General features: G+C 33.9%; 1 protein-coding gene across 5 annotated transcripts in view; it reads right to left on the reverse strand.

The window, feature by feature from the left end:
* FAM126A (family with sequence similarity 126 member A) overlaps window positions 1-23,602 on the reverse strand; it is a 104,301-nt gene that overhangs the window by 30,354 nt on the left and 50,345 nt on the right. For 4 of the 5 annotated variants that reach the window (XM_044246201.1, XM_044246202.1, XM_044246203.1 and 1 more), the window contains exons 2-7: window positions 19,657-19,735; window positions 12,294-12,395; window positions 6,377-6,556; window positions 5,498-5,578; window positions 4,785-4,900; window positions 4,314-4,409 (exon numbers count right to left, since the gene is read on the reverse strand). In XM_044246201.1, the coding sequence (XP_044102136.1) occupies window positions 4,314-4,409; window positions 4,785-4,900; window positions 5,498-5,578; window positions 6,377-6,556; window positions 12,294-12,395; window positions 19,657-19,707 (626 nt within the window). In that variant the 5' untranslated portion in view covers window positions 19,708-19,735. The remainder of the gene's footprint in view (window positions 1-4,313; window positions 4,410-4,784; window positions 4,901-5,497; window positions 5,579-6,376; window positions 6,557-12,293; window positions 12,396-19,656; window positions 19,736-23,602) is intronic. The other variant, XM_044246204.1, reaches the window with a different exon arrangement.

The following is a 23,602-nucleotide window of genomic DNA, read 5'->3' on the forward strand; positions in this document are numbered from 1 at the left end:
TGCTTGTGCTCTCTGACAAATAAATAAATAAAATCTTTAAAAAAATAATAAAATTAAATAAATAAATAAATAAAATAAAAATCCTTTGGAAGGCATATTTTGTAAATACATTTCTTGGAGAAGTTCTAAGTATCCATTTTTAAGTGAGAAAAACTCTTGCCATGATTCTCATTCTCTGTTAAAAGACACTGTTCTCATTCCCAGCCTAAAAGTAAACTTTTGGGATTGTTGTCCAAATACTTTGAATTACAAGCCACAAAATAATCAGAAGGCACAATTCCAGTGAGGCTAACTGGAGAGAATATTGACTCATGAGTATACCAGAACCTAAACCAGAAAAAAAAAAAAATAGATTAACTATTACCAGATCATCAGACTGGGAAGTAAAAACAAACTGAAAAAAAGGGGAAAAAATGTTGAGAAATATTTAAAATTTGGTCCAGTTCTACTTCCTATCCACCTGGGTAACAGACATAGATATGAAATAATCAGACATAGATATTAAATCCTCTTCCTTTTCTGCTCTGCTTTTTAAGTAGTAAGGAGAGGAGAGTTAAGGAGAAGTTCAGGTTAACAGAAAATGGGGAAGTAAGGAGAAAAAAAGAAAAATACAATAATTGCCTATACAGTAATGGGCACTTTTTGTTCTCGTGTTTCTGCTTTTTGAAACTAGGAGCTTAACAAATTCTGAATCTTCTGTCACTTTCCTCAAAAGAATACCACACATAAAAACTGTGCTCAAGTTGGAAGATAAAAGATTATTTTAATTGGGTTGTAAAGGATGGAGAAGATTTAGATAAGATTTAGATTTCGTAAAAAAAAAAAAGTTTACAAATTGGGGGGTTGGGAGAAGGGGGGTAGGGTTATGGACATTGGGGAGGGTATGTGCTTTGGGGTAAATTGGAAGGGGAGATGAACCATGAGAGACTATGGACTCTGAAAAACAATCTGAGGGGTTTGAAGTGGTGGGGGGGTGGGAGGTTGGGGTACCAGGTGGTGGGTATTATAGAGGGCACAGCTTGCATGGAGCACTGGGTATGGTGAAAAAATAATGAATACTGTTTTTCTGAAAATAAATAAATTGGAAAAAAAAATAAGAAGAAATGAAAAGTCAACTAAAGGTTTTTTCAACAAGGAATGATCTAGTATAAGATATGCTCTAGAGGGCGCCTGGGTGGCTCAGTCAGTTAAGTGTCTGTCTCCCAGTTGGGTCACAATCTCAGAGTCCTGAGATGGAGCCCTGTGTCAGGCTCCCTGCTGAGTGGGATGTCTGCTTCTTTCTCTCCCATTCCCCCTGCTTGTGTCCCCTGTGTCATTGTCTCTCCCTCTATTAAATAAATAAATAAAATTAAAAAAAAAAAAAGACAATGCTACAGAACTCTTGGTAGTAGTAGCAAACAGGCAAGAAAAAAAAATACTATGCATCTATTGTGAATATGTGTGTTCATTATTAGTGTACAATATATAATAGCTGTCACTTATTGGATGGTGACAAGGTAGCATATGCTGTGTTAAATATACACACATAAATATATTATATGTAATATAAATATATAGTTTTATCAGTCAGAAGAATTAATCCCCAAATTGACAAAGGGTATCCTTAATGGACAAGATTAGAAGAAATCTGTTTAGGTGGTCAGGAAGGCAGATTTAGTAGTGAGAGGGGTGGGTTTCACTATAGATACACAGGAACAAATACACTGATTAATAATCCATAGTAGTACATATCTAAGTCCGTCAGTTAGAAGACTCACCAGATAAACAAAATCAAGAGACTCCCTTAGAAAATGGGAAAGAATTTAACTTATTAGCTCAGTACAGTTTGATCTTTAAAATTTATATTTCACACCAAAAGGCAAGATAAGCCGCCCATTAAACAGAGAAATCAACAGTAAAAAAAGAAAATTATTTCCCACAGTTTAAAGGACTTCAGTATACACTAGCAAAGTTTATTTGAAGTACTGGTGGTTATATTCCTTTTAGGAAGGCTGTATATAATGTTTATTACTAGCAAAAATAAAAACTTATTGACTAAAACTCATTCGGTCTAGTCCTTGCTTCTCTTCAGCTCTCTTCTTTGAGTGGTCCATACATGCTGTACAGGAGGAAAACTGCTACCAAGCCGGCCTGATTCAGAGAAGCAAAGCTTAGAGCAACCAGATTTTTGTTGAGTAGAATGGATTTGTATGTATGGGCGGAGGGCAGGAAGTGTCCAAGACTGTTTTAATTACTTCCACAATTCATTACAATCTTTAACAAAGTTAAAGAAAGAATGGGATACATTTGTCACTGAATCTAGCTCAAATATTCCATGAAATTTTTCTGGTTGTATTTATGTATCCTTTCCCCTAGACGACCCAGTCAATCATTTTGGCATAGTCATCATCAACAACTAAATCCAGCAGCAAACTAAAACAACTGCCACGTGGCCAAAATGCTGGATTAGCCATAAAACAGTGTGGTGACCTGATTCTGCAGAAAAACCTGCACTAGGACTAAAATCATCAGGAAGTTCTTGTTCTTTAACTAAAATATCCAATTATAACTTACTTGTCATCACAATTCTATAATCAATTTTCTTTCCATAGATACGGACTAGGCTTTGCTTGATTAAATATAAGTGTTTTCTAATTCTTTTCTATTAGTCTTAAAAATGTACAAAATATCTTAATTAGAATACTTGATAAATGACTAAGGAAATCAGGAATTAAGAGAAATGAATTTCTCTTAAATAGATTTTAAGCCACTGAGAATTTAAAAAAGCAAACTAAAAAGATAGGAATGACAAATTTGTTAGAGTTCCTCTTCTATCATCTCCTGTGGTTTAAGAGTTAGAATTACTTAAATAGCTTAAGTCTTTTGAATTATTTAGATCTTTTTCCTCCCTCATTTTCTTACAGATGCTGAACATTAAAATTTCTTTTTTTCAATTTTTCCTTGGCATAGAATTAATCTAATGCCTCTACTAAAAAATTCCTTGGCCAAAATCTTATAGCTAGTTTTTAATCTGTATTTCTTTTGGTTTTAAAACCCCCGCCCCTTCAAAACCCTCAGATTGTTTTTCAGAGTCCATAGTCTCTCATGGTTCATATCCCCCTCCAATTTCCCTCAACTCCCTTCTCTCCATCTCCCTATGTCCTCCATGTTATTTCTTATGCTCCACAAATAAGTGAAACCATATAAAAATTGATTCTCTCTGCTTGACTTATTTCACTCAACAATATCTCTTTCAGTCCCGTCATGTTGATACAAAAGTTGGGTATTCATCCTTTTTGGTGGAGGCATAATACTCCATAGTATATATGGACCACATCTTCCTTATCCATTCGTCTGTTGAAGGGCATCTTGGTTCTTTCCACAGTTTGGCGACCATGGCCATTGCTGCTATAAACATTGGGCTACAGATGGCCCTTTTCCTCACTATATCTGTATTTTTGTGGTAAATACCAAGTAGTGCAATTGCAGTTGATTTGATTTTAAGTATTGCTCTAGATACCCTCCCTCTTATTAACTTTCCAAAGTTGCATCTTCTAAATGAGTTCCCCAAATCTAAATTATTCGAGAAGCCTCTTAATTCCATTTCCCCTTATTTACTTGTATTACTAAAGGCATTTTCTCTGTCTTCTGTTTTGTTTTCTTTTTTTCAAACGTAATATATTCATCATAGAAAATTTAAAGAATGACAAAAAAAATCACACAGGAAAAAAATTAAAATAAACCATAATTCCACCAAGTAGACATAAGTATTATTAATATTGTCAATGCTAGAATCATACCATATATACTATCACTAAATAGTAGATATTTAATTTAAATATAAATTTAATTTAATTTAAATCACAATTTTTAAATGTTTGCATAGCATACCTAAGGACTACTGTAATTCATTTAATCAACCTCTTGGTTCATTTTTTTTCTTAACAAGGAGAATTTAAAAACAGTATCTCTTACTTGTTTCTTGGTACCAAATTAGAGCATAATAAAAATAAATAAAAACAAAGTAAAAAACAGAAACAAACCACATGCCAAAAATCAAAAGGTTTTAACAGTTCCATCTTTTTAATTATGCAGTATGATTCTTTTCTGATTAAATATTCCACTGAAATGTAATTCAGTTTTACCCTCTTCATTATGTTTTTTGGAACTTCCATTTATTGGGAGCTTTCTAAATGCTGGGTAGGCTGAGTTTCGTATTAACTTCTTGAATGTTTTAAATGATTAAACAAAATAAAAATAATTTAGATATGTAACAAACTCACAATCTTAGATTCATATATTTCAATATTAAAAACATTTGAATTTTTATTTACCTTGAACAAATTTGACACAATGATTGAAGAGAAACACTGGGCATGTAGGTTAAGGCAGCGTTGTAACACAACAAAAGGAATGTTAACACTTCAAACCTAAAAACAAACCAAAAGAATATTTACAAATCTTTAGAATTCTAAGAAGTCAACAATAATTAGGCAGGCATTATGGAAAGATATTATGTTAGAGAACAGACCCATACAATATAACCATATCAATAACAATACAAAACTGAAAAGATAAGACTTCTCAAGTCACAGTCACGTGCAAATTATTTTAAAAAATTCAATGCTCCAGATGACATCTGAACCAAAGTATAAAGTGACAAATCACACAAATGTGTCTTTCTCTTGTATAAAATGACCAAGTATTTTTTTAAAGTGTACATATAGCTCATAAACATTATTTATAAATATGCTGAAATCGTTTTTAAAAAAATCAGTGTGGTAGGTTACGTCTCCACAGTATACCTATTCTGTGCTGTCAGCATCTCCCTTTGGGGGTGAGGTCCACTGTACACAACTTTTGACAAACCATGCTGGGATAATGCACTCTCAGTCAGAGCCATGGACCCAATGCTGGAAGGCTAGAGACATTTGAATAAAGAAGAAAAAGCCATTCTATTGAAAATGTGATAATAAGATTTTATAAACCACTAAGAACGATTGCTATGAACATCATATATCTTAAAAATATTCCAACTGCTCAAGGTTTTAACAATTAATTAAAAACCAAACCACAAATAAAAATAAAATTAGTTTAACTTAAAAAATTCTACACCAATACTGGGCCATGTATGGAACGGTTGAATCACTATTTTGTACAGACATAATGCTGTATGTAAAGTATACTGGAATTAAAATAAGAACTTAAAAAAGTTCTACCCCAGAAATACATAATTGCCACATACAAAAATATTAGATTAGTTTTATCCATCAAAAGGAGAGAAAAGTATTTCAAAATGAGTATTTTCAGTAGATCTCTTAAACAATCAGATTTTAAAGTTTTATAATTCTGATTTCTCATTTCACTTTAGGAATAGTAAATACCTTGTCTGGTGTTTTATACTTTTTAAGGTAGTAATAAATGAATCAATTTTGGGGGGCCTCAATAATCAGACCCTAATTTATAGCAATTTCAAATCTTAGAACCAAAAAATTTACCTTGATAAAATGTCACTTACTTCATGATAAACAGATGGTTTGGATAAAGATGGAATCGTAAAACTCAGTACTTTGCTATGTCCCTGTTTGTCAACTATTTCCTATAAAAGTGGAAAAAAATCTTAAAATATTTATTTCTTATACAAAAGTTTAAAAACTAATTATAAGCTGTTAGTCTTAAAAAAAAGACCTGAAATGAAAGTAATTTTAAGGCCAACTAAAATCATAAACTATGATAATCAGTTATCAAATATTTACAAACACCAGGAGTTAACCTTCTTAACATAGGATAGCTGAAATAGAGATGCGTAATGTCTTAATAATTACTGGTTATCCTTATGTAAAAAGTTACATTTTCTAAATTAATTAATATAGTAATGAAATATGTCAAGAAAAGGCCCTTAAATTTCTTTTCCTTTTTAAAAGTAGAAATCCTAAATATCTAGAATGAAAACTATCTGTTAAATCAATGGTATGTAAATCCAGAAACAGTCCAGATTTTATGAAATTATTAGAGGTACATATTAGACTAGGTCTCTTCTCCTAAGCTTTCTGTGAAGGCCACTAAAAGACAATTTATAAACAATAAATTTTAAATTTAAAAAATTTAAAATTCAACATTGATATTTTTAGATCTATCTATAAAAGAACTGAAATAGTCTTCAAGCAATCCAAAAAGGTATAGTCACATAATTATATGTATGCCTGTATGGCCTTCAGCCTCCATAAGGTTATTTTTAGGAGAATGAGCTATGTATCATTTGATGTATGAAAAACAAATATTAGCTTGACTACAATGAAAAGTAGTTAATATTATGTATTCACTTTTGCTGAAAAGATTATATATTTGCTTTTGACAAACATTTGTTAAATACAAACAAATTACATTAAATACAAACCAAATTGTAAACCCCTAGAAGAAGAGCTTCAATACATCCACTGCTATGTACGTTTCTGCTGGCTGAGACAGCAAGGTAGCACCAAATCAATTCTGGAAGAAACTGCAGTGTAAATCGAAGCAACTGCTCTTCTCCACTGCGATAGAATTCGAAGAGCTGGTGACAGACAGGTTCTAGCAACTGGAAAAAAGATGAAGTGTTAATTCAAGGATTAGACTGTATTTGAGTGACAATGACACAGGAAATAAAAATGGCTTTCCCTGATTGGTAATTACTGAAATATATAAATGCTTTCATTTTTTTTGAAAGCAAAACTATTCACTGCTAAGTTATTTAGCAAACCTTTGAAAGTTTACTTCTAGTGGAAGGCCAAACAGTTCAGAATAAATGCATTTGGAAGCACCTGTAAACTTTAAAATAATCTATAACTCTAAAGTGGTATTGTTATTCATACCAGCTTTTTAACTTATTAAAATAGTTAGGTTGCAAGAAGTTTCTTCCCTAATAATCCTAATTTATTTTTCTGATAAAACATGCCAGTATATACATGATTACATACAGGGTTGGAGAAATTGAAATGGGAATCATCACATTACCCTCCTGAGCTTATAATTAGGCAGCACCCCACAGCAATGTGTGTGGAATAGCTGAATAATTACAGCACCCCTAGATCTAGATCTCTATTGGAATCATGATTCATTGTCCCTGGATAATCTAAACATTGCTATCATTTTATCTGAAACACAATCTGGAGTTATCTATAACTTTTCCTCTCCCACCACATGCCAGCATTACCCAGTTAATAGAGGTAACTATATCATAGACACTTTTTTAAAAACAGAAAGTTAACATAAGATACTCTTATATGTAAGGATTACCTTAAAGCATATACAATGATCACACACAAGTCATAAATATATGAAGAGATTCACAGGGTACTGATTTTTCAGAAATTTTTCAGGCTGTTATATTTTCATATAGTTGAATGAACTAGAGTTCATTCACTTCACTAACTAAGGCAATAGATTTAAGTTAATTTACTAAACAAAATCTATACTTCCAGTAATTGTAATAAACAGAAACTAAGATATGGTGATGTTCTGATTTCAAATATGCTAAATATGTAAAATATACTGGGTATAATTAAAGTCAGTATTATATATACAAGGTATAGTGGAAATTACACTGCAATAAACATTGTCTAATTAATTTTTTCTATAGAAAAATTATCTAACTACTGACAGTTAAGGAATATTTTTTTCATTCCCAAAATGGTTGTCAGAGGGCATGGCAAGGGTAACAGGAAACTGGACAGCTAGAGGCAAAGTAACCCCATTCATAGATAACAAGAGATGTTTTTAAAGTAGGAATTTGAAATAACTAGGTTGGGGGTAGTAGGAAAAAAGAAAAACTGTCAGGGAAATGTTTGGCTTTCAGAGTAGAGTCTTTAAAATTTCTTTGAGGACCAATGTCAGCAATCTTGTATTGTTGTATAACAGCCCTCATCCTTAAATACCTGGGAAATCTTTGGTTAAGCAATTTATGTAACCAAACAAAATTTGCAAAATTATGAAATCTTATGTTGAAAATTGATTCAATAGTCTGCATGAAACATAATCAAAACACCCTCAAAATATCTTACAGTCAATTTAAAATTCAAAATTAAAAGAGTTTTTGCTTTATGAAAGCAGGACCAAATGAAGACAGCTTCAAAGGGGTGGAGAAAACATTGTTACAATGAGGTTAGATGAAATTATGCATATCAAACCAAGAGAGAGATATACCAATATCTGTGCAGTGTTTTACAACTTGTAAAATACTTTCAAAGGACTTGAACCTGTTCAATTCCCACACCACTGTAGGGTTGAGTATCATTATCCATACTTTCTACACAAGGAAATTGAGACAAAGGCTATCTACTATGGCCAAAATTATGCAGCTCACAAATGTTAGAACTGGAGCTAACATTTTTTGACTCCTTTACAAACATACCTGAAAAATATCAGAAAAGCATAGACAAATACATAAGATGAGAAATACAGCCAGTATTTGACATATATAACTTGATTATATTTGAGACAAGCAATGGAGCATTAGAACATGCTGTGTTAACTAGTGTTTGGTTTGACTTTTTGTATGTATTTTCTCATGGATGTATTATATTTGGTAGGTACATTTTACAGTATTATTAAGAGAGAATTGTATCTCGAGTATATTTTCAGCTATTAAATGGGCTTTTTGTGGGTCTAAGAAGAACCTAGTCATCATGTACCTTTTTCCCATTCTAAAATACATTCTGGATTCTAAAGCAAGTAAGTTATAAATAAATTTTTACAAAAATCCATTTGTAAGTAAGAAGTCTGTATCCTAAGAGATTTCTAATGGTAACAGAAATGTGACATTAAAATGCCTTTGAATGATTAAAGCAGGGATAGAAGTTGAAAAAGAGTTTAGTTTGCATAAATTTACAAGAAAATCTTGCAAATTAATTTTTTTTACTTTGAACTATTACTCAGGAGCATAGGTAGGAAAAAGATACAGAAAAGTTGGAAGGACACCACTGTTCAGGTGTCAGTACCCCCTGAATGATCTCTCCTTAGTTTGGGCTCCCTATGCCTAGAGCACCAAAGAGATTTTATATGGCTCTTTCACAAAACAGCTGGTTTCATAACACAGTTGAGCTCTGCTAGCCTCTAATCATATGGCTGTCTTAAAATTATAGTCAGTTAAAAGGACTAGTCAAGCAAACTGCATTGTACCCATAAACTGTCTGTAATTTCTTGAACATACCACACATTTCCTATCTTAGGGTCTTTGCATTTACTATTTCATCTCCTGGAAAACTCTTGCCCCTAATTTTATGTTTCCACCCTTGTTCATTCAGAGCTGATTCAACCAATACCTCCAGAATCTCAACATGTACTCTCCCTACTCCACTTTATTTTTCTTCATAGTTTTATCACTAACACTGTATTGTTTATTTAGGTATTTGCTTAATGTCTACCTCACCTACCAGAATACAAGTTCTAACCCAAAAGATCAAGTATTTAGTCTATTTTGTTTACTGCTACATTTCTAAGGGATTTCTGGCATATTATATGGGTTCAATAAATACTTACTAAATGAAATAAACTGAATAATGAAAAAGTACTCTTAATAAAATCCAAACAACAAATTTGCCAAACTTCAAATAACACCCAAACCATTACCCAAATTTCAAAAATGCCAAAAGATAATGGATGATATCAACATTTTAAGAATATCTCCAAATTAAGATACAAAATAAAGAGGAAAAGGTGGGTTATGATATTGAGGTAAATTATACTGTTATACTTTAGAAACACTTCTAAGTATATTTTTAAAGATTGAGTTGTGTTTTAAGAATACAGAATACACATTATCTTTACCACATGAATCAAGATAAAAACATAAAACAAACTTAACATGTAAAACCTCCTAAACTAGCACTTCTAAAAGTGTGGTCCATGGACCAAAGACTATCCACAAATGTTACCAGTGCCCAGCAATGTAAATACAGAAATTGGAAGCATTCAGAAACTTGCAGCAACTTGATATTACAACATTCAAGTAGGTGATCAGCAGACTTACTGAACAGGATATAGTATAGATCAGTTAGGGGTTATCAAATTTGTGTGGTACTTTATATATGATGTGAGTTACATGCTCATCATGTACATTATGTACACATATTGGTCTGTAACAGACTGCAATTTTTTAAAAGGCTTCTTAAAAGTTCTTCACCACAAACACTTTGAGAAATACTGGTCTGAACTATGAGAGCTGTAATCACTCTGAACAAAAGAAATGCTATGAACCAAACTAGTCTATCAGAAATTTACCTTATAAACTATATCCAAAGTAGGCTGGTTAAAACACCATTCATCACAGAATAATTTTTAAGACTTTCAAAATACTAAACAGTAAATTAGAAACAAGATTTAACTTGTTTTTAAAAATAAAGCGCATACTTAAACCTATTCTATTTGGTGAAATAATTCTCAAACATGGAAAACTTTAAAATACCTTCTACCCAAATACTTTAAAATCTAACACCCTTCAAGAAAACAAGCTTCCTACACATACTATAGAAATTGGAAAGCTTTGGGGAGAAGGAAGGGAGAGGCAAAATATGACTGCTTTATTCAGTGATTCCAGGTAAAGTTTGGGGCTTGTCAATTTCATCCCCAATCTTTTCTTCAGCCTGCAAAAGTCATGATGTAGTTTATAGCATAATCAGAAGCTTGGTTTTTCCAGAATCCTTTCCAAAGCTTTGAGAAGCTTTGAGAGCTTCATCCAAAAGGCACATAGATCTACACAGGACCAGACTAAGGGTATAAGTTATTTTACCAATGAATGATAACATTAGTGGTGTTAGAGCTGCCATGTGATCTACCAAACTAAGGTACCAAAAACCCCAAAAAACCAAAAAGCAAAAAAACCAACCAAACAAACAAACAAAAACTACATACCTCATATCCCTCCCCTCTACTCCACTTCTTTCCATTCTCAACAGCTCCCTCCTGGGCTATTGTCCCAGCATCTGCTGCTTTCAATTTTCTATTCTCCAATCTATCCTCCACATAGCCAACTTCCTGAAACAATAATCTGACCAACTCATGCCTTCAGTGCAAAAAAAGTCTAAACTGCTTATGAAGGAATTCAAGACTCACCATGGTTACAGCCTAAACTAATCCTTCCAGCTTCAGTACCAGTCTTACTCTCTTGTTATCTATTGCGTTAGCCTATTCGCTTTTTTTCTAAGTACCATGCCGTTTATTTTCCACAGTATTTCCAACCCTTTTCTATTTCTACTGTGAATGATGGGGTATGTAAGCACCAGAATCTGGAGTATCGATCATTTTATCACCTTCAAACTATATTTTCTTTCTAAAAAAAAGAAAAGAAGATGGGGGTAAGAGAAAAGAAGGACAGAGAAACACCAGCTGGGCCAAACTGCTTGCCATTCCTTAAATATTTTTGCATTTTCTCAGGCCTCCATACACTAACCCAACAGTTTGGAATGTCCTCTCACCTTGCATACCTGGAATTGTGCATATCCATCTAGGCATTGCCTTGAATGTATGTATTTACTTATTTTCTTTCCCTTTCTTCTTTCAGGATCAAGACCATGTGTTACTTATCTTTGACTTTCTATTGCCTAGCATTGAAGCTGGCTCATAATGAGCAAACAAATATTTGTTGAATCAATCAATACATATAATGGCCCTGACTGTCTAGGCTACTTCTAACAAGATGGATAGATAAACAGACACACAAAAGGATAAAGGAAGAGAAGGAACATGTTCAGAGATGGTTTTTAGAATATGGTAATAATTCTATTTCTTGGCCTAGGAGATGGTACAGTGAAGTTCATTTTATTATAGTTCTTTTTTTTTACTCTACTATTTTTTTAATTCATTTTTTATTTTCAGCATAACAGTATTCATTATTTTTGTACCACACCCAGTGCTCCATGCAATCCAGTGCCCTCTATAATACCCACCACCTGGTACCCCGACCTCCCACGCCCTGCCCCTTCAAAACACTCAGATTGTTTTTCAGAGTCCATAGTCTCTCATGCTTCACCTCCCCTTCCAATTTCCCCCAACTCCCTTCTCCTCTCTATCTCCCCATGTCCTCCATGCTATTCGTTATGCTCCACAAATAAGTGAAACCATACTACTCTAGTATTTTTTGAACATATAGTATTCTACTCTTAACCCCCCCACCACCCCATTTCTCAAATGTAATCAGATAAACAATCCATAATATATACCAAAGTTCTTTAAACATATACTTTTTCTTACTCTTTTATATATGTGTTATATTTCACAATAAAAAATTAAAAATCAACCAACTGAATGCTACTAGCACAATAAACTGTAAAAGTACTTACCTCACTTTGTGGCTCCTGGATAACTTTATACAGAGATGAAACTAAAGAACTCTTGTCTTTCAAATTTGTGGCATAATTTGATAAAGATGTTTCTGGAAGTGTCTAAACAAATTTTAAGAAAAAAAGATTTTATTTTTATGAAATATCCAGAATAAGGAAACTCATAAAAAGAAAGTAGATTAATTATTGCCAGAGACTGAGGGAGAGGAGGAATTGTGGGTGACTAATAGGCATAGAGGTTTTTTTTGGTGTGATGGAATTAGATCCTGGTGTTATTTGCACAACATTGTAACTATACCAAAAACCACTATATTTTCCCTCTGAAACAATGGATTTTATGTCATGTGAATTATACCTCAACAAAAATATATTTAATTTTCTTATCATGAACAGGGATATAAATTAACATTAACATTTCATCTTTGATCACAGTCTCAGGTTAGAAGTAGGATACAAAACATATGTAAAGCCAAGATACATTTTTGGTAGCATTATAGAAGTTACAAATCTCACTAGTGTATTGATCCTATTTCTTAATAAACATGTTGTATAAGGATTGAATAATGTTTCAAACCTTAAGGCCACAGATCATCTATCAAAGTAACTCCTGAGTTACATATAGTGACTATTAAGTTAGGAATTGGGGGCAAATTTGTAGACTTCTCAGAATTGGAGAAAAAGATAGCCACACTACCAGCAAACTAATTTTCCTAATGCCATTTAAAATATGGACAACTAATTACAGCTTGCCAGTACCATTCATTCAGAAAAGACACCACAACCAGAAAGGAATGGGAAGAGATAAAACTCCAGTCAGATAGTTTTGGGTATAAGGAGTAGGGAAATCTGAAAACAAAACAAAACAAACAAAACAAAACACTTCATCATAACAAATGACAAAAACCTACCTTTCTAGAGTATGTCCCTTCCTTAATATCTGTCTCCAAGTCATTATTTTTTCTCATGCAAATTACTTCAATCAATCAATAAATATTAACCCTGCAGTAGATATAATGTCTCAAGATATTGCTAAGAGTCATTCCAAGATACACACTATTTCTTACATGTCCCATCTCCTAGTATTTTGTAATTTAAAACAGTTATGGTTAATGTATATAGGTGTACGTGTGCATAAACAGACACAGAAAATTCAACAGCATAAATGTTTATACTAAGGATATATGATTCATTCTTATTTTACCATGAGCTCCTTAAAGGCAAGAACTATTTTATAATCTCTCCATCTATGGCACTCAGAATAAGCCCTCATACTCAAACCTTTGCTGAAGGGATTCAATAGAGATGAGCAGAATGAGAAACAAACACTGCTACTGTTTACACTTCAGTAGATTCTTTAAAAATAGGTCACATTTCATTTTAAGATATATAATTGAATAGATTCTTTTTTTAAGTCAATAAGATATTTTGTTTACCAGAATGGTAAGTAAATGTGAACTATCTGGAAACCTTCCACCATTCTCCAGAGTAAAAAAAAGTTTCACTGCAACTGCTTACATAAAGAGGAGATTAGGGCATTCTTCAATATTTCAAAAGCATGTAACAAAAGATCTCCAGGCAACATTTCATTTCCGTTATTTGATCAAGAGTAACCTAATACTAGGGGAATTTATATAAAAGGGAATAACGGCCAAATAAACAACAGATTTTTAACTCCCTAAATGGAAATGAACCTGAGTTATATATATGAAATATACGTGTGTGTGTGTGTGTCTAAATATAAAATTTTAAACTTAGTGAACTGAAATATAAATCTTTAAAAAAATTAGTGAATAGAAAGATTATTAAAATATTACATATACTATCTAGGCTAAAACTGTAACATTCATTAAAAATGTGAATTGCAGGGGTGCCTGGATGGCTAAGTTGGTTAAGCATCTGCCTTCAGCTCAGGTAATAATCCCAGGGTCCTAAGATGGAGCCCCATGTTGGGCTCCCTGCTCAGCGGGAAGCCTCCTTCAATCTTTCCTCTCACTATCTGTCACTATTTCCGTCTGTCTGTCTCTCTCTCACACATAAATAAATAAAATCTTTTTAAAAATGTGAATTACAATTTTCAGTTTATGTACCAATCAACCCTCATGAGGTAAAATATTTTCTGTGAAACAGCTGAAGGCAAAAGAATAGCTCTTCTCTGACAAACCCCAGAAAATACCCTGGGCCTAGGACACTACGCTGCTAAATATGAGGAAGGGTCTTCTAAAAATTAGTGCACAATTCTGTCATTATTTCATTCTGTAAATGTGGAAAAGCCATTTTTTGTCTAAAGAAGGAGAAAATATAATTGCTGTGTTTATGAAGAGTGCTTTGAAAAACTTAAGATCTGACAGGGCCCAATGGATTTAAATACTATTACAGCAAACCTTTATATTTTCTTGCACTGCACTGTACTAGTTCAAAGGTACTGGTCTTCTTAAAGATTATTTATTTATTTGACAGACAAAGATCACAAGTAGGCAGAGAGGCAGGCAGAGACAGAGGGGGAAGCAGGCTCCCCGCTGAACAGAAAGCCTGATGCGGGGTCAATCCCAGGACCCTGGGATCATGACCTGAGCCGAAGGCAGAGGCTTTAGCCCACTGAGCCACCCAGGCACCCCTGACTGGCCTTCTTAAATACCACCTAAGCTTGCTCACTTTTCAGAAGGCAGAACTGGAGACAAAAAATAAATAAATAAAATTAAATAATGGGAAATTAGTCTTGGCAAAATTTGAAGAAGACAGATGCTTCATACTAAAGTATCATTTGGCAGATGGTTTTTTAAAACTGTAAGGAGGTGATATGGGTTGGGTGGAAGAGAATTAATGAAGACAGACGACGGAGAGCCAATAAATAAAACAACTCGATTCAACATTATACATATATTAGATTTTAAGATTCAGTGACTACCAGAAAATTGAAAAAATTAGGAGTCTAGAAGTCTGCTAGATAAATCTACACATAACATTAAGAAAAACACAATACAATCTGAAAGATAATACTTTACAAATACATCTTTAAAAAGATAGACTCTGAGGGGAGCCTGGGTGGCCCAGTTGGTTGAGCATCATGTCATGATCTCAGGGTCCTGGGATTAAGTCCCTCTTTCAGCCCTGCACTCTAGTGAAGTTGGCTTGAGAGGTTCTCTCTCTCCCTCTTCCTCTCCCCACCACTCCCCCCATTCATGCATGTGGGTGTACTCTCTCTCTCTCTCTCTCAAATGAATAAATAAATAAAATCTAGGGGCACTTGGCTGAGTTGAGCAACCAACTCTTGGTTTTCGACTCCGGTCATGATCTCAGGGTCCTAGAGTCTAGCTCTCAAGGGGCTCCCTGTTCAGCCAGATTCTGCTTCTGTCTTTCCCCCTCTGCCCCTCCCCCAACTTGTGCTCACTCTCTCTCTAACATAAATAAATCCTGAAAAAAATCTTGAAAAAAAAGGGAAACTGAACTATTAATGAAATACTAAAATAATGAAGTCTCAAGTCTAATCACTTTGTTGGTATACAAAGAGAATATTTAATGAGGGCCCATAGCTAGAGTTGGTATGAGTAGTTTTTCCAAAGGCAAAAAAAGAATAAAAAATTGCACAAAACAAATTGTGTTGTCCTTGTGCATTTGTGAGCATGGGGAATATAGGGCTGGAAGTTCAGACTGTGACCATAGAACAATGTAGAACTAAAATCATCTTCACAGACCGCCCACTTCACTCTTTCTGATGAGGATATTGAAACATAAAAAAGTTAATGTGATTTTTCCAACACCATAAAACCACCTAGCAGAATAATAATGATTACATCAAAAGGCTTCTGAGTACCTATGTGTTTGGACTACTTCATCAATCTGATCATCTTATATCTTTAATAGTATCATGGTTATCAAATTAAATAACCAAACAGAGGTTTCTCCACTCTTCTCTCCCTCAACCTCTCTCTCTCTCTCTATTATGTGTATATGTGTGTGTGTATATATATCCAAACTTCCCTTCTTAAATATTTTAACCAAAACTTGTAACTAACATCACAAATCATCTCAAAAGATAAGACACTCTAATTTAAAAAGTACTTAAAATATGTTTTCAACACTTCTCTACTTTCTATTACCTTTAATATACTGCTGATTTGCCTGATAAGCTTAATCTCTTTATCAAACATAAACAGAGCTGAATTCAATACATATTAACAGAATTCAGAATACACTCAAAATAATTTTCAGGAACACTTACCAAATTAAACAACGAATAGAAAGTACCTTCTCTTTAGCTATAATGTAAATTTAAAACATTCATTATATTAAATTGATTGGAAATTGGCCAAATTTGGGGGTGTCTGTGTGGCTTGGTCAGATAAGCGTCTGCCTTTGGCTCAGGTCATGATCCCAGTGTCCTGGCATCAAGCCCCGGGATGGGTTTCCTGCTCATCAGGAAGCCTGCTTTTCCCTCTCCTTTTGCCCCTCCCTCCAGCTCATGCTCTCTCTGCCAAATAAATAAATAAGATCTCTAAAAAAAAAGAAAAAAAAGAAAGAAAGAAAAGAAAATTGGGTAAATTTAATCTTGGAGGAGCCAGAGGAAAATTATTTTTTTAATTCATGGGGCCCAGGATTTTACTCCCCTTCTTCCAATGGAAAAGTTTGAATTAAACTCATAAAAATTTTGGTAAAATAGTGCTACCCACATAATATATGTTATATTGCTAAAATATTATTCAGATAATACTTTATTCACATCCTAGTTTCTTTTAGTGGAAGACAGGATTTAGAATACAAGATCTGGGTGCATGGTGTACTCATTACTACCAGGGTGTCATTGTTTCTTGGCCCTCCCAGTGAATAAAGGTGGGAAATACATGGATGCCTTTATGTACGGTTTTACATGTATAAATTTATCATATACATATTTAGATCCATGAGTTCATACTGATTCTTTCAATTCTAAGCTAACACCTTAGCGTTCTTTCTTGAATTTCCTCATTCCATGTTTCTAATTCTTTTCTCAGACATAGAGAAACTAACTCCCATTATCATCCTCCATGTATTTACTTATTTACTCAAAGTAACCAACCTACCAATGTAACCAGTCTGGCTGAGTCTTCTGCATGTCACCTCTGCAACCCTCTGCTCCAACTATTCACTTCCTCAAACACTAGGCATGCTGTTTGTCTATACTACTTACTGCACTGTCCCCTTACCCTTCACTGCTACACTTGTTAGAGTGCTACATATCCAAGCTAGGAGAGCAAGGGAATAAACAGGAAGGTAAGGGGATCAGTCATGATTTTCGATTATTTGCCTTAATAGTTGAGCCTTCCCCCATCCTTAACATGCCCCCTTTCCACAACTCCCATACTGAAAAACAGCTAATGGGCTGGCTATATTTGTTTTTGCAAATTTCACTTCACTATTAAACATAAGAATGCCCTAGAAGTAGTACTCAACTCTTAAACTTGACAATTTCCATCAACCTGTCAAAAAAATCATCATGCGGTATCTGGGTGGCTCAATCAGTTAAGCATCAGCCTTTGGCTCAGATCATGATTCCAGGGTCCTAGGATCAAGCCCCATGTCTGGCTCCTTGCTCAGTGAGGAGTCTGCTTCTCCCTCTGCTCCTCTCCCCTTTTGTGCTCTCTCTCTCTCAAATAAATAAATATATTTTTTAAAAATCATGATATAATGAACCATGTTAAACACTCCAGAAGCAAAAAAAGACTTCACAACAACTCAAACACTTAGAAAAACAACATACGCAGAATGTTTAATCAAATTATTAAAATATGTAGAAGGCACTATACAGTGCACTTTTATAAGATTCTACATCACTTATGATGACTTAGAGGATCTGTAGAAGGATACTCAACTCATGACTATAATAACTGACAAAGTGAAAATATGCCCAGGCATTTGTCAGGATAAGATAATAATGACTGATAAGGCAAGCTGCAAAATTAACAGGAAACATTGCTTCTCTCAAGGACACACTGCAGCTTAAGTTTCATAACAACCTCCCTTTTTGAGTGATTAACTATATTCTTATTCACTGAGAAGGCTTGTTATCTAAAATCATAGATATCAAAACCGTGGCTGTATAAACATGAATCAGTAAGAATTAAATATCCCACTTTTGCCTGGAGGATCTAAGTCACCTTGACACAGAGAAGCAGGTTTGATTTTCAACCAAGGTACAGAGCCAGAGCTTCAGATAAGGGGTTTCTGAGCATAACATTCCACATAGATGTTAATTTTGTAGTTTCCAAGGCAACATGACCCTGGGTCCACTTTGAAGTCCACACCAGATTTTGACTCCATTACATACAGCTCTGCTTTGTTTTGATCAAGCCCATAAAAATATTGCTTCATTTAACTTTCATCTAAACTTCACCTTTCCTCCAAATCCCATGATTTTATCTTTTCTTCTGTTTGGTGAAATACTGATATAGTGCCTGTTGTAGGCTCCCTCTTTGAAACAGGCCAGTAAGTCTGACTTTTTCAAAGTCATGCTATACATTTGTCCTTGAAAGTCATGGACTGATTAGGCTGGACAAAAAAGTTGACAGTTACAGCCCAAACCCTTCATTCCTATGGTTTAGGATCATGAAGTTTACATAATTATGTGTAACAAGATCTAAAGGACAAGGAGAAGGTAATTTACTGGTCAAAGAATATAATTTGAGGGGTTCCTGGGTGGTTCAGTTGGTTAAGGGTTCAACTCTTGATATTGGCTCAGTCATGATCTCAGGGTTGTGAAATAGAGCTCCCTACCAGGCTTTGCACTGGATGTGGAGCCTGCTTAACGTTCTCTTTCTCTCTCTCCTTCCCTTTCCCTCTGCACCACACCCCAGCAAAAAACAAACAACCAAACAAAAAACAAAAAACAAAACCCACAATTTTAGCTATTATACAGAAAATTTCATAAGAAAATAAAACAAAAGTTAGCCACCTAGAGAAGGATCCATTGGTAGAAAGGTGGGTAAATATCTTCCCATCTTCTCCCCATTGTTGATCATACCCATTCCTGTACCCCTCCAAACTGGGAGAAACATTTTAACACTGAATCTTTGATGGTTGGAGGGGGTAACATTAACATTCAGAAACTTTAACCATTCTTTGTGAAGTTGCTATGAAAAGGAGAAAGCAAACTCTTTTAACCACTTGGGAGAAAAAGGAATTTATTTCCTGGAAAGAATTACTATGTGTAAAAATTCCTTATTAAGATTTGTTGGAACATATTTCTGCTTCCATAGATACTTAGACTTTCAGTCATAAAAAATAAAAATTATAAAAAGTAAAATAAAAATTTAAAAACAGCCACTGGGATTTAAATCCCAAACAAAACTTCTCTGGAATATAATTATTATACTGAAACAGTAAATATTACCTTAAACTCTGACAACCATTCCTCCACAGCCCCTTTCTCTGAAGTGAACATCTTTCCACATCTGTTCTAGACCTTCGACCTGAAAGTTAACATAAAGAAATGTTAAAATTTTGAACATATGTTAAAGTCAGATTACTATGAATAGAACTAGTCCTTTAAAATTTAGTTACTTCTTATTTGTGAAATTAAAGCAGTTTCAAACATAAATTACTAGGCTCATTTCAAAACAGTGTGAATAAACAAGCATTCAAACACAAGAATTTTAATAAAAGTATAAATAACATAATGAAATTGGTTCTGCAGTTTTCATTCAGCTTTTAGGAACGCCAGCTGCAAAGCATACTAAACACTTCCCTTGTTTCAATGAAATAATTCCAAAATATCATGCATCTTCAGAAAATATTTTAAAATTGTAAAAATATAAAAAGACATGCTGCAAAATTGACTTTATAGGAAGCATTTAAATAATTCCATTTGCTTATATTTTGATTCTTTATAATCTCTTTAGACAAGCCACTTGGTTCCCTGAAAGCTTAATAATCATAAAATAAGAATAAAAGTGATAATATTCAAGATAATAATCATATTCAACAATAGCTATTCAGAACAGTGGGATTTAGCTAGGTAAAAATGAGGAGAAAAGGAAGCTAAAGAAAATGCAAAACAAACTTATCTCAAGCAAAACTTCTGTGAATGTACAAAGTAGTTTTCTTCACCCATCTGTAGGAGAGTAGACCTAAAAACTGTTTCTTGAAGGAAAACCTTAGCTCTATCTGAATTTCCTAACCTCCTAACTCAAGCACAAATCCTGCATTAGAGGCTTCTTAATTTTCATCAGCCTTATAGTGTAGTAGAAAGAGAGACATAATTGCCAGAAACAGAATCCTGATTCTATTACTTATTTGTAGTACAACCTTAGGCAACTTTTTTACCTTACTTTTTTCATCTGTGAAATACAGATAGCCACAGCACCTACTTTCAAGGGGTTATTGTTAGGATTAAATTAAAAAGTACAAATAAAAGCACTTATTTAAGTACCTGGCAATAAAGTTTTAATACTATGCAATATTATTTTTTTTAAGATTTTATTTATTTATTTGATAGACAAAGATCACAAGTAGGTAGAGACAGGCAGAGAGAGACAGAGAAGCAGGCGCCCTGCTGAGCAGAGAGCTGGACTCGGGGCTTGATCCCAGGACTCTGACAACCAGAGTCCTGACAACCTGAGCCAAAGGCAGAGGCTTTAACCCACTGAACCACCTAGGCACCCAATACTATGCAATATTAATATTGAGGAATATCAACTCACATAGCCTCTGCTCAGCTGTCTACCAAAGCATACAGACATGCTTTAATGAACAACATAGGTTCTTGCCTAAGAAAATAAAAAGTTTCTATTGTCTAATTCCCATTAAAAACATAGTTTAAAAAAATAGAGAAAAAAATAAAACCATAGTTAAAAATATGTGTATACATATACATACACAATGTGTAAACATACACATTCATTCATTCATTAGGAACTGAGAGATATGCATGTTATTTTTTTAGAGCAAAAATAGCCCATTTATTTTTTAATCCAAATTTTATCCTCGGGTCAAGTCAAACTATCAAAAAATACATGTATGTACCATACTACTGATTTTATAGAACTATCCACTCGAATAAACTGGGCTTTGGAATTGTGTCCCAAATGTTACCAAAAATCCTGCTAGATCACGTTACCACCTTTAAAATGCAAAAGAAGAGAAAATCCACATCTTCAGTTTTCACTACCAGGAAAAACTCTCCTTTAAAGTAACTGGTTTGCTTTTACATATGGATACTGTGACTCTCATAACAGATTCTCTTTACTTTGATTCTAATAAAGTGGGAGTCACAGTTTCTGCCCTAATTCTGTACACAAAAAAGCAGGCCTGAGTTAATCCTTTTTCTTGTTCCATATTATACGCCTACTCTTATTTTCTTTCCGCATGGATCTACTTTTTTAAAAAAATTTTATTTATTTGAGAGCGTGCATGAGGTGGTGGGGGCAGAGTTGGTAAGTAGAAGCAGAGGGAGAGGGACAGACTCCCAGGTTAAGCGGAGCCTGATGCAGGGCTTGATCCCAGTGTCCTGAGATCATGACCTGAGCCAGTCAGGCACTTAACCAACTAAGCCATCCATCAGGTAGATCCTGCCCCTGGATCTACTTACTTTTCTCTTGTTATATTAATATTTATTTGTGAAGCAAAATGAAGCAAAGTAAATATAAATGCAAATAAGGGTTTTAAAAAATTTATCCAATGTTTATCTAGTAGGGCAGAAAATTATCACAAATAAAACCATGCTACATCAAATTACAGAAAATTGGGGGAGATAAAATTTTTACAAAAATTCAAAATAACTCCCTAGTTAAAATTGAAACTAATTTTTAGAAGGTTAAAAGTAATCAAGAGGGGGGTGCCTGGGTGGCTCAGTGGGTTAAAGCCTCTGCCTTCGGCTCAGGTCATGATCCCAGGGTCCTGGGATGGAGCCCTGCACTGGACTCTCTGCTCAGCAGGGACCCTTCTTCCCTTCCTCTCTCTCTGCCTGCCTCTCTGCCTACTTGTGATCTTTGTCTGTCAAATAAATTTTAAAAATCTTAAAAAAAAAAAAAAAGGAATCAACAGGGATTTGCAAAGGATCAAAAATAGTCACAGCAATCCTCAAGAACAACAGAGCTATAGGACTTGAACTTCTGAATATCAAGGTTTACTAGAAAGCTTACTGAACATTGTAGTAGTTAAGCCAGTTTGGTATTATCATAAGGGCAAAAAAAAAAAAAAAAAGAAACAGAGTTGCCAGAAACAATTACATCTGATTTATGACAAAAGTGACACCAATTCAGTAGGGAAAGAACAGTCTTTAAATTAAATGAGGCTAAGTCAATGGACAGCAACATAGGGTAAAAATTGGGGAGAGAACCATGACCTACTAGTTCATACGATGTGCAAAAACCAGTTCCATGGATCCACAGATTTAAGTGAAAGAGGTAAAACATAAACCATTTGGAAGAAAATGTAAGAGAATACCTTCATAACCCTGGAGTAGGCAAAGGTTTCTTAAACAAGAGGCACAAAGGCACTAATCATAAGACAGGAAGAACTTTTATTAAGCAAAAGTTACCACTAAGAGAATGAAAAAGCAAAGCCACAGGGTCAGAAAAGATACTGCATTTCATATGTCTGACAAGAGCTTCATATCCAAAATATATACAGAACTCAAATTACTAAGAAAAAGACAGACAATCCCAATAGGAAAAACAAGGTGTTCGACTTTGTTAGTCAATTAAAATCCACAATAAAATATCTCTCTCTCACACACATACACACACACTCTTGCAAGTGTGGCTAGAATGAAAGGCAAAGGTACAGAACAAACAGAATATTCATATAAGGTAATGTGGATATAAACTGGTACAGTATCTTGGAAATGCTTTGGCAAATATCTTCTAAACTTGAACACATTTATGTTCCACTGACCCAGCAATTCCACCCATAAAAAAAAAACCATATAGAAATGTGAACATATGTTTTCTGGGAGATGTGCTTAAGAATTTCCATAGCAGCAGGTTTTGTAAATAGTTAAGAGTAGAAGCAAACCAAATATTCATCAAGAGTAGAATAGATAAATTATGGTACACTGTATGTGGAGTTCTACACAACAATGATAATAATAAGATATATAATTATATATAATTATGTGTATATATATTATTATATCAAAATATAATTATATTAATATCATAATGTTGAAAAGGAGGCAGAAAAATATTTTTTCCTATAATTACATTTTAATACACTTCAATAACAAGCAAAACTAATCAACTGTGTTAAAAGTTAGGATAACGGTTGCCCTTAAGGGAGTTACTTTTTGGGTTCTAGTAATGTTATGCTTCTTGATGTAGGGGCTGGTTACACAGGTA

Source organism: Neovison vison, chromosome 4, assembly GCF_020171115.1.
Source record: "Neovison vison isolate M4711 chromosome 4, ASM_NN_V1, whole genome shotgun sequence".
Lineage (NCBI taxonomy): Eukaryota > Metazoa > Chordata > Mammalia > Carnivora > Mustelidae > Neogale > Neogale vison.